We start from the raw sequence: 13,504 nt of genomic DNA on the forward strand, positions 1-13,504 counted from the left end.
GTTGAATACCTTTTTATGTGATGTGTTGGACGCAGAAAATTTCAAACAACAATTTTCAAAAAAAATTAAATTATTTTCGTCAAGATTGTTGAAGAAACTGTTACTTTTTAGAGAAATTTTAAACATAAACGAATTCTTGACAACTCGGTGACTCCTTTTAAGACAAACATAGATATGTAAGTAGTTATTTAAATAGATACTGTTATTTGTTAAAATTAACTTAAAATATACCTTACTGAGGTACTAAATACCTGTGTAAGATCTTAGTCATCTAATTATAATAAAAATATTAGATGTCAGTACAACAAGAATCAATATATAAGTACAAAGTACACAGGTACTGATCTATGACACATTGCCTATCACTCTGCTTCGGAGCACCCTGACTTGTCAATTTATAGTGTCGCAAATCAATAATGTCAGATGTTATTATTTATTTACATAAATTAACTTGTTCAAGGTGATCGACATTGCATGTTTTCAGATACCAATTAAAACAAATTTAATATAAGTACTAAGTAGTCAGTAAATACAAAACGTGTGCATTACATTTTACACTCTCTTGATTTCATTGTTTAACATTATAAATAAGTGGTGTACCAAAATATTGAGTTTTATCGATAAAATTTGAAATAATTAGAAGAATTTTGTTTCTTTTGTTAATGATTGCTGTGAACTTCGCCGGATTGCCTTATGTGAGCACTCTCCCGCTTAGGTCTCTTGTAGCCAACGACGATATAACCACTAAATTTCTAGCATGGGCGCCGGGAGGGGGGTAAAGTGGGTGTACGTGCACCGCCCTGCCAATAAATCACAAAAAATATAAGTCACTGAATAAATATGCAACAATAGAAACTATCGACCACAAAGGTTTTTTTATGATAAAGCATTTTGATAAACACGTAAGATTTAAGTTTGAAAAAATACTTAATGATATTATGTAGTATAGTGCCTCAGTGCAGCTGCACCTCCCTAAAACTAATCTTGGCGGCATCCATGACTTCTAATAGCCAATATTACTCTTAAAAATGATTCTGTGAACTACCTGATGTTTCCTCAAACCAGTTACTCACCGGGATACTGCATTACGAGTGGTCCTACCAATATCTAATGACACTACACCTTGGAAACATGTTATTTTCATCGATATTACCTTTTTATCAGATTTTATAGGAGTATATTATAATTTAGTAAAAAGTCTTTGTAGGTACATAATATAATCTTAAAATAATTCTGTATACGCGCATAATAAATAAAAAATCCGTTAGTACTTATTATATTTTTTTAATATTTTATGATTTCTGCCAATGTCAAATATAATCAAGCATAATAATACAATTTCAAATATTTACAAATGAACTTATATCACAGAAGCTGCCTTGAAGGGGATGTGTCGAGCAAGAGCTTTCTAGGTCATCACCCTGTTTACCACCTTCGGCATCTTACGTACGAAATTGTTGAAATCTGGTACCTTTTTATTATTTTGCTCCGGCCTGAAGCCTCGTGCGGGCTACGGAGTAAGGGTAAAAATAAAAAACACCTTACAAAGATTTACTGTTGGAGCCTCGCACTGGTTAAAGCCGCCACTGCACGCGTGTATTACACACATATTATTAACATGAAATATTCCACAGCAAAAGCAAATTTAATGTAGGTACTGCCGAGCTTAGAAGACGCCGACAGATTTTCATCTAAATAAAACAACCTTAAATAAAATGCCGTAAGCATATGAAACTCTGTACTGATGGGAATCAGTTCTCTTGTCTTGTTATATTAATCCATTCATTCTTTATGTCAGGTTCTTTCGAATATCTAAAATAACTGTTAAACAGTAAATTAAATATCAGTATGAAAGTTAGCATAAGAAATAAAACTCAATAAATTATTTTGGTGCATGACTTATTTATAATGTTAAATAATAAAACGAAAACTCCGCTAGAATAAGATGAACACCGTAAAATATAAAAAAAAAATACATTGTATCATTCATAGACAATTATTTGCATTATTCATTTGCCTATAAAATGTAAAAAGCATTTATCTTAAAACTCGAACTATGGCTATTTTTACCATACCGTCGTACATTACATTGGATCTTTTTGTCAGATGTGTTGATGGAAGTCGATCGCCTGGTATTAGCTTTCTAGTAGTTGTAATATTATGGTCGCTGCTTGTAAATATTACTCACCATCAGGCGAACGGCGCACTCGTCTTATTATTCAATTGTTATAAAAAAATGTAGGAATAAATTCATGAAATTAACTTTTTTGAATAGTTGCAGTAACGTCATACGTGTTATAGTTAGTACGTAAGTTGCTCTTGGTGGATGCCAGAACAACATTTTTGTAAATTTAATGAATTCACTTTAAAAATCTCAACTAACTTAATGTAATAAAATCTTATTTTATAAAAGGAAGATAAATTAAATTCTTGTAAGCATTGCGAAAATGCAGATTTGTGTGAATAGTAATACCCATTGTATTTTACTAGTGTATTTTCTTTGTTATTAATATAACAGTGTACCTACATTTAATTTAATACCTACTAAACATTTCATGCAAATTAGTTAATTACTGCGTCTTAGGACACTTTTAAGCTATTTAACGCTTAATTTTAATTAATCCTTGACAGTCACTCTTTTGTTCTAGTTTAAAAATAAAATCTCTGAGTCATGACTTCTGGTATTGGACCCAATTAAATCAATATAAGAATATATAGATAAGTACCTAAAGATACCGGTACCGTTCCGCTTCCTTTTGTCATAGATTTTTCCAGAAGCACTTTAAACTAAATAACCCACTAAATACCTGATAACACCGGTCAATGTGTTTGTGACACTTATCTGATTTGCATCTCCATAAATTAAAATATAATATTATCTTATGGTCAGTTTAACGTAATACAAAATGCTGGTTTAGGTACAATTCATTAACTATCGATAATACAATAAAATACTTTAATATTAATACATAATAAAAATCGATTACAAAATATAATTCCTGACACATTGAATACTTACTGTTAAAATCGTAACTACAATACCTTATTGTAGCTAAAGTGAAGAATATATTAGAGTTACGATAGCGGATATAGTACCTGCCTCTAATAAACCTCCTGAACTTTGATCTTTAATTTCTAATCAGAAGAGCACGTTGTGTAAAACCCCATGTGTATTTTCTTTTTATTTTAAGAATACCATAAATATATGTCATTATAATAATAGTTCGCTCAGTATATTCAGGTAGAAATCTTGTGTCGAGAATACAATGTATTATAATAAGTAGATTTTCAAGTCCACAACAATCGGACCTGACTATAATTTGGCGACACGTAAAATATTATGCCTAAATAATAATAATAATAACAGCCCTGTATTATATACTTGCCCACTGCTGAGCACGGGCCTCCTCTACTACTGAGAGGGATTAGGCCTTAGTCCACCACGCTGGCCTAGTGCGGGTTGGTAGACTTCACACACCTTCGAAATTCCTATAGAGAACTTCTCAGATGTGCAGGTTTCCTCACGATGTTTTCCTTCACCGTTAAAGCGAACGATAAATTCACAAAGAATACCACACATGATTTTTTAGAAAAGTCAGAGGTGTGTGCCCTTGGGATTTGAACCTGCGGACATTCGTCTCGGCAGTCCGTTCCACACCCAACTAGGCTATCGCCGCTTAAATATTATGCCTACTTACATAATATAATAAGTATTCATTAGTTATTCGTACATTATACCTACGCTCATAATACATCCAAACAATCCCTTTAGCCTCGACCGGGCACCAGACTATATAATATTTTGATGCAATTTTTATTGTCTATTGTCTTTAGCACATTCCTAAATGTTTGAATTATTGCATATGTTTATAAAACATGTCGAATAATGAGCGAGTGACGAACATAAGGTTGTAAGTATGCACTAACTGCTCACAGCTCTTTTAAAACGTTCCATTTTCGATGTGACGAAACACGAAACTTTGGCAAAATTTGTTCAATACAGACCAAAAATAAACTTTCCTTTCAGAAGTAATTTACTTCTTACGTAAGTACGTACACTAACTCCACTAGAACCGTGCATATTTATTTTTATCTCACATAACTCTCTTCTGTGCCAACTTTTTCTATTTAAGATAATTTGCAAGTCATTTTATTTTGCTCCTAAACGCAAATACCAACGATGAGCTGATATGTAGACAGAAACCGGGTTAATAATTGCAAAGAAGCGAAAATACAGATAAAGGATTTAGTTTCAATTGGTAGACATAATAATACAATATAGATTTTTATAATTAATCTAAATTTAAAGGATATTCACATCCAATGCTTTATTAAAAGGTATTCACGTTACTGCAATCTCTATTACTGTCTAGTACTAATATAGGATTTTTTTTTATCTTTGTTTTTATTTCGGGGTTTTTATCTTTAGCAGATATGACAACCCCATCATAACTTGTTACAATGTAAGGAAATAGCATAGTCTTAATTTTATTTCTAAACATTGTGTTTACATAATATACTTAATTATACTACAGATAGATTTAACCCAATGCGTCAATATTTTAAAAAATAAATTTAGATCATAAGGAAAATGTACTAATATATATTTTACATGTTTGTTTGTAATAATATTGTATGTGCATAAATAATGGACATGAGTAAAAAAATACATTAAAAATTACACACAGTGAGATGATAGTCCATTACTCCGTACGAATTGTTTTCGTGCACACAACCAATTTTTCTGCGACTAAGTAGGCACTCATTCAAGTTAAATTGTCCAACAATAACACAATTTACTACAATCGCGACATGCAAACTTTTGTCAAATACGTTATTGTTTGGACTAGAATATAAAATATAATATTATGATTCTTTATACCCGCCTGCGTCAACAAGAGTTTCATCTTTTGGCTCTACCTATGTGTTACTTAACAATGTGTCTATAAGTATGGTAGCTTTTAACATTATCGATAAAGCCAAATAAAATACGTTATGACCAGCAAAAAGGGGTAAATTAATGTTACTTATCAAGCATCCCAAGATACAGGAATGGCCTAGTTTAGGAGCCCCTGACAATATTCTAATGCTTGTCTCAGATATGCCAATTATTGTTAAAGTAATTCTTATCTTCATTATTTATGTAGTAATATTTTTTGTATTATATTTAAAAGTAATTTGCTAAATAGTATACGTAATAACAAGTTTTCTGCCTAGATACACCTTTCATTTAATATAATTTAGACATGTTTTGAAACATATATGAAAAAGTCAGTTCACGCGACATGACACTTCAAAAAGATATTAAGTATATTTCATAATTCACTTAAAATAATAATAATATCAACCCTGTATAAAGCCAGCAATAATTCACAAAGAATACCCACATAATTTTAGTAAATTCAGCCTTTGGGATTTGAACCTGCGGACATTCGTCTTGACAGTGCGTTCCAAACCCAACTAGGTTACTGCCGCTTCATCGACTAGGCTATTCCCTTAACTCTTGTAAAATTAAGATAGTAATATACGAAGCTTTAATCGTGCTGTTATAGTATCTGGACCAGATATAGCGAAGAATTAGTACCGAAATAGGAAAAGATAATTATAATATAGAATGACATAAATATAAATATTTGAAATTGATATTGCGTAATATTTACGTGAGGGTATACCCTAAAAATCTGTAAAGGTGACGTAATGCATAAGTTATGGAGATTTGTGGTTACATTTTCTCTCTGTCTGTTAGAAAATGGCCTGACGTCACTGACCTTTGGACACTGTATGAATAGATATTGTTTATCTACTGACCCATACGTATTGAGCATTAACTTATTGTCAAAATAAATGATGCGTACCTACGCTACCCAAGTCATAATAATGACTTGCAAGTTTACTGCTCATATAGATATAAAATAACTGGTTACGTTATTTCATATCTATTAATAGAGAGGACTCTTAAGATGGAGCAGTAAAGACGAGTAAGTAGCTTTAAGAAGATAGGTACCTACTTTCCTTAATTTAGAGTACCTACACTAAGAACTCTTCCTGCCCCGTCTCAAAAAACCTCTTAACGTACATACATGAGATAAAAAGTGACAAATATTTTTTAGGTTAGTTTACGGGAAATTACAGCTAACATTGGTGCATGATGGTTTGTAAACCGGAGAACTCAAAATTATTAATATATCGATGATTTAAAATGTAAACGTAAATTATATACACATAACATTATGATTACATACATATAAAAAATAAGACCAGGATAAATATAGGTATGTAGGTAATCTGATGAATTTTTTATTCTGATTAAATAATTTGTATCTTAGGTAACGAAGTCATTATATAACACCCATTATGTTAAAGGTATTCTAAACCCGTCATCTTGTCATTTGTTACATATTTCACTTAATAACAGCCCAGCAAATATAACGAAAGTTTTCCTCGAATGAACTCGAATCCCGTACAGGATTTCCCGTACAGAAATCGATAGGTACTAGTTTGCAAATAACTATGAATGAGGATAATATAGCCCCGTGCCATGCCGGCACGTCTAAGCTGATAAAATATAATTCACCTTCCACCTTCTATTGAGGACTTTACCGGAATAATATAGGTAGCATATAAATTGTTGTTTCTTAGACAAAAATAAAACTTAGAATCTTATAAATATGAGAGGGTCTATAAAACAAATAGACAATATGTGAGCAAAGTAACCAAATGGTTGAACATATTCTCAATTTTTATCAGTGCTCTTTTTGCCCGCTGCATGCGATAATTTTTTGCCAATCATTAACCGAGTTTGGTTCAATGAGATAATCATGGGCATCCCAATAAACCAGAACAGTGAGCAAAATACTTAACTAGACTGTTTATAAAATCTCTTCAATTCTTTGTCATAACTACTAAAACAAAATCAATGCTAAATATTGGTAGTATAGGCGCTTATTAATGTTTACATTTCAGATAGGTATTAGCATAGTTTAAAAAAATTAATAAGAAAGGGGAAGTAAAAAAATAAAGTAAGTAATTAGAAAGACAGTATAAGTTTATATGCATCATGTTAAAATAAATAAAATAAAATAAAAATAATATCATCGGCCTATTATAGGCTGTAATTGGCCTCCATTCGATAACCGATGTTGATAGACCGTTCCAAAGACCAAATTCCAACATAATTAAAATAAAATCAAATAATGACATCAGCCATACTAGCCACAAACTTTAGTTAGGTATTACCAAAGTAGGTAACCGCAAAATAATTATAACAAAGAAATAGCGTGAGCAGATTATTTGGCCATACATCTAAGTTGCCATAATACATATTATATAATGATTAAGATTTTATAATGTTTCAAAACCTTCGTGTATTCGTTAAACAAGGACTTGGAAAATAAATGTTATTTTACAATTTTAGGAAACGTCTGTACCCAATTATAAATAATAAATATTTAAAATGAAGCAGATATACATAAAAAAAATTGCTGATAACAAGCTTCGACATGTTTATATCTACCCGAGACTCCGCCCGCGTGATAAAGTTTTCCGTTATAAAAGACAGGCAGACAGATGCGGCGCGGACTTTCTTTTATAATATTTTTATCGAACTTTTTAAAGTAACAACTCCGTCATACATATTTCTTTCGTAAACCGTTTACTCTGCGCACGCAACGGAAGATCTCAAAAGATATACATTTTCTTCGCTTTGTATCGATGCTCCGCTCCTCTTAGTTATAGCGTGATGTTATACACCCTAAAGGCTTTACTGATAAATAAGCTTTCCAACACTAAAATAATTTTTCATTTCCAACCAGTAGTTCCTGAGATTAACGCGCTCAAACAAATAAACTCTTCAGCTTTATATAATAGTATAGATAAGCGTGTATCACTGTATTCTTACAGTTACAGAATACTAGATATTACAATTATTTTATATTTAAGAATGGAACTACCTTTAGTCTCATAATAATAATTCGACAGAAAATTAAAAAAAAACTGAGTGAACTAAAAGATAAATGTTAATAGAGTAAGTACAGTTTAATCTCAACAAGGTATATTTATTTTTTCCATTAGAACAAAAATTACATATTTTACGGGTTTTTGCTAAAGTCCTAGAGCAGATTGAAACAAGATCTAAATTACACGCAAGTACAATATTAGCTTATTTTTGCTATATAACTAAAGTCACATAAAGTAATGAAACATTAAATGTTACTAGTAACATAAAACAGAAATTACGTCGATATTTGAAACCGGTTAGAAACGACGGCGTCACCAAAGCGGGATTTTCGCAGTAAACACGTCCCCTTCTAAACAACTATTGTCATCAGCCATCATATTTTATAGTATTAACAGATTTTATATTCATATTAAACTGTAAACAAAAATATCTTATACATTATTCAAACTAATCAACCTAATAAATAAATAAATGTTTGAAAATGTTCCATATAAGAAATGAAAACATTTTAAAATATTACTTATTACAGGTTTTCAGAGATAAGTAGAGCTATAACGTAAACGTGGACTGCATCACTTTGTGACAAAAGTCAATATCTTTGTAAGTAACGAGTGCAAGCGGTAGCGTGATCAACCGATTTAAATCAACATTGTATAACGTTTAAGATTTAACACAAGCTTAGGACATATCTACTTATATATGTGTATCATTAAACGCCTTTGTTTAACACAAAAGAATGACTAAAACTACACTTAAAAGTCAATATACATGTAACCTCGATACACTGACTATTGAATACAATATTAGCGTTGTTTCTTTGTGGCTTTGAGTTCTATTTCAGTAAATTTAAATGTTTTGCTTGAAATACACGATAAATATAAGGATATTTTTTGTTTACATAGATACTCTCTATTGTAATTTACACATGAGGTTTTAGATGTAGCTACCTACGGCCTACCTAGAGTATATGCCTTAATACCTACTCAATCACGTACATACAGCATCAAAAACAAAAATATTGAGTGTTCATAAAAACATGAATAGGAATGACGATTATTGCTTGTATTTTAATAAACCACCTTATAAAGTTCAATTACTTTTAGATTATTGTGGATTTTGCAGTCGTTTTTTTAAAAAAGTGTTTTGTTAGTTCTAAAATATACTTAATTGAACTCTATACAAACATAAGCATTCTCATTATGTTTTATTTTGAGTATTACCTGCTGCATCTTCGAAGTTCAATTTTAGTTTTTTTAATATGGTAGTATCTGGTTGCTATATTGAACCCAACACAATAAGAATCATTCAAATCATACCTATTTGATTTTGAGGATTTTGCCCTGCATTTTCAAAATCCTAGGTCCATTGAACCATTCCGAGCTATACGAAATCGAACACAAAAAATTATCATTTTAATCAAATCGCGAAGAAAAATACACCTCTGAACAAGACATAGAAAAAAAATTACGACGCATAGATAAACCTTCCTCTAAAATTTTTCTGTTCTTTACAATGTTTAGAATGGTTCTGCTTTTTGTGTCGATGGTGATAATATAATTTTAAATACGAAGTGCATTATCATTGGATTCATCAGTTTAAAAAGAAAAAGATCACGTTTTATTCACACACGTATTGAATTTCACATTTAAGATAAGAAAATTTTAAGAATTCGATGTATACTTAAGCAATTAGACTTAGATTAAATTAAAATTAATCTCATTTAATAATCCCTCAGTTGTACAAGTTGATAAGTAACTATTATTTTTTAAAGTAGGTAAGTATAATTTTTTTTTATCAGTTATTGACATACTATGCTTATTACTAAGTACTTAATACTTAGGTACCCATTTTATTCTAATAATACAAATAGGTACATATAAAAACACGGCAGTTGTATGTATGAAGACATATCTAAAGATGTAAAATTATTTATGCAATAATAATTATTAAAACAGAATAGGTACTAATTATTCGAATATTAAGTAGTTAAGTATTACATTCTCCTTTATATTATTGTTTGCTGAGTTTCATGTTCATGAGATCCACACATCTCGCTTGAGTCTTTTGTCTTTACCTAAACAATATTATATTATAGTTAATTTTTCAACTCAAGGACACGTCTGTGCAGTTTATACATATTTTCGCCATGACAGGAAAAAATAAATTAAATTATCATGGCCGGTAGACAGAAGCTCGATTATATTTCTTTAACACTTAAACGATTATTTACAAATAATATCATCCATATCAGTATCTCACTGTGGTCATAGTTCATAAAATATTTTGACGTAAAACCACAACACAAAAGAGTATTAAAACTCGGTTCTCATTGCATTATTTGTTTTAAACTGAACAATGACTTGGTAAATTTAATTGCGGTCGAAACGGCGCGGCGTCATCTGATTCAACTAAAACAAGTTTTAGCCGATTTTAAAATAAGCTATCGCTAATGCAGATTATAAAGTAGGTATATAATTAAGTGATAGCAGTTACTCAATGATTGTTAAATAATCAAATAAGTATTATACCATGACCTAAATTAGACAAAATCTGTTACATTTTATGGTGCAATATATACTTAATACTAACCTAAGCATAGTAAGTATATCATCAACAAAAAAGCCTGTCATGGCGGATAAGTCTAACATGTATCTGTGAACTAAATTCATTAACACTCGAATAATATTTTTAATATGTTATAATATAATAGAAACTTCAAGGTATCTCTCCTACGTTACTAATATTACGGGTTAATTCTAATTATCGTTTTAGTTAAGCCCATCTCATACTTAAAACGCTTGATAAAATAAGTAAAAGTACTTATTACGATGCAATCACCTCATAACCGTGTCCAAATTAGTATTTAAGTATCGTTATAAATCGAGTTTAAAATCCGCCCCTAAAACTTGAATTGTTATGACGATGGTTTCTTATTTCATGCATCACTAAAGTTTAGATATTGCTGGTATTATAGTAAAGATTTTATATGCAGATGGCATGTAGCTAATTCGAGATTTTACCGATCACAGCCGAAATCCAATAATCAATAGAAAAATAGACGTGCGAAAGTAATAAATTTTAATGATTCCCTAAACACAAAAATGATATCAATATTTTGTTTGTTTGCAGCAAGTATACATTCAGCTGCGACGCCGCTGGGCTCGATGCTGTCAGGGCCCGTGATGGAGGCTATAGGCCGACGGAGAACGTTGCAGGCATGCACGTTGCCTTTAGTGGTCGGCTGGATTATCATCGGCACAGCCACACATCACTATCTGCTGCTCCTCGGTAGGATAGTGTGTGGATTCGCTGTCGGCATCATGGCAGCTCCCTCACAGGTAATTTGAAGAAAAAAAATTTTTGACTAAGTATATGTATTATGTATACATATGTACAATTTTTTAAGATACGCGTAGAGGCATATTACATTATAAAGGGTTAGGTGATATAAACATATAACGTTGACTCAAAGAGAAACTATAACTTAGAGAAGTCTTATCGTAACGGTCCTTTAATAAGTTGTATTATATTTCTGAAAATAGACTTTATGTTTCCAATCGAATAAAAAAATGTGAGAATAGTGTCCCAACTTAAAATATATCCATAAAAATATTAATTAATAATTCCCATTGCAGGTTTACTTAGGTGAAATTTCGGAACCAAGATTACGAGGACTTCTAATAGGTACACCTTTCGTGGCATATTCACTGGGGGTGCTCTACGTGTACGCTCTGGGAGGTGCTTTACCTTGGCGTTCAGTAGCTCACCTCTCGATAGTGCTGCCCTCACTAGCTTTTATTGCTCTATGCTTCTCTCCCGAATCACCCACATGGCTGGCTCGCCGAGGACGCTTCCACGAGGCTATGGCGGCCATGGCACGGCTCCGAGGTGACCCTGACACAGTAAGTACCTATTAATATTGGATATTAAATAACAAATAAATAAAACTATATAAAGCAGATCAATCTGCCCTTGATTCAATAGTGTATTGTGTTTGATATTAATACTGAATAACTTTTCTACAGTTTATTCTGGAAGAGGTGTCTTAAACACTCTGTCTGTCTGTATGTCTTTTCACAAAATAAATAATTTAATGAAAATAATCGTAATAAAGAGTTTAGTGAAACAGACAACAATATAATGACTTAGATACTTATCTACTTTAAATGTCGCACTGCACTTTTTTATATTATAAATGTAATATACCACCCATAAAGCGGCGGTAGCCTAGTTGGGTGTAGAACGGACTGCCGAGACGAATGTCCGCAGGTTCAAATCCCAAGGGCACACACCTCTGACTTTTCTAAAAAATCATGTGTGTATTCTTTGTGAATTTATCGTCCGCTTTAACGGTGAAGGAAAACATCGTGAGGAAACCTGTACATCTGAAAAGTTCTCTATCTTATCTTATATCTTATCTATAGGAATTTCGAAGGTGTGTGAAGTCTACCAATCCGCACTAGGCCAGCGTGGTGGACTAAGGCCTAATCCCTCTCAGTAGTAGGGGAGGCCCATGCTCAGCAGTGGGCAAAGTATACAATACAGGGCTGATATTATTATTAATATACTACCCATTGTTGAGCATGGGCCTTCTATACTAATGAGATAGGTCTGAATCATGTCAGTACATAATTTTTTTAATGGTACTAAACTTTAAAACGTAATTACTGTAGCAATTATAATTTTAACATGAAAATAAATATATTTTTAAATTCAATATGATATTATATAATTAATTAATAACACCAAACCGTCCATAACCTTAATATTCAAAGCTCCAAAGACATTTTATTTACGTTTGGTACTAATTCGGACCGTAAAACTGAATTATCCATCCAAATAGAATCCATCGAGGCAATGAACACGATTATCGACGCAGAGAGCCGAGGAAAGAGAACAAAGGTCATGATCCTAGAAATGGCCTACTGACCCAACTACACGGTTACACTTGGAACATGCTTGATAAATGAATCTGACTGTAACTCGTAATTAATCTCTACTACTTTTATGTCAAGTTTATGATAATAATATAATGTCAAGTTATATTTGTCGACGAGTTCTTTGTTGCTAATAGCCTGGAAATTTCTAAATTGTGCTCGACTGGCGAAGGAGGGTTATGTGTTTGTGGACAATAAAGTAAAACTACCGGATTATTTCTATTAACAATTTTTTTGGTTATGTAAGTGAAATAACAAAAACAGATTTTAACGTAGGCACTTGTGTTCCACAAAACCATTGTTCTATGGAACGCAAGTGTTTACATTAAAAATATTGAAATGATGCTGACGTATTCATGAATACGTGAACCTGTTTCATTTGGCTACTGCTGAACATAGGCCTCTTCTTTATCATATACTTTCCGATCCTGTGCCGGTCTCAACCACGTTATGTCTCGGAGTTTGATAATTTCGTCATCCCATCTGAGTAGTCGTCAGATTAAGGTTTATAAAAATATGAATTCAATACTAACTAAATATAAATCCCCACAAATGCTCTAAGCACTGATAGTTAGATCATAGGAATCAAAGATTGTAGGTATACATGTAT

At 31.8% G+C, this 13,504-nt stretch overlaps 1 protein-coding gene across 2 annotated transcripts in view; it reads left to right on the forward strand.

Moving 5' to 3' along the window:
• LOC115456163 (facilitated trehalose transporter Tret1) overlaps positions 1-13,504 on the forward strand; it is a 37,939-nt gene that overhangs the window by 19,152 nt on the left and 5,283 nt on the right. For both annotated transcript variants that reach the window (XM_030185115.2, XM_030185106.2), the window contains exons 4-5: positions 11,087-11,295; positions 11,593-11,859. In XM_030185115.2, the coding sequence (XP_030040975.1) occupies positions 11,087-11,295; positions 11,593-11,859 (476 nt within the window). The remainder of the gene's footprint in view (positions 1-11,086; positions 11,296-11,592; positions 11,860-13,504) is intronic.

Source organism: Manduca sexta, chromosome 14 (assembly GCF_014839805.1).
Source record: "Manduca sexta isolate Smith_Timp_Sample1 chromosome 14, JHU_Msex_v1.0, whole genome shotgun sequence".
NCBI lineage: Eukaryota > Metazoa > Arthropoda > Insecta > Lepidoptera > Sphingidae > Manduca > Manduca sexta.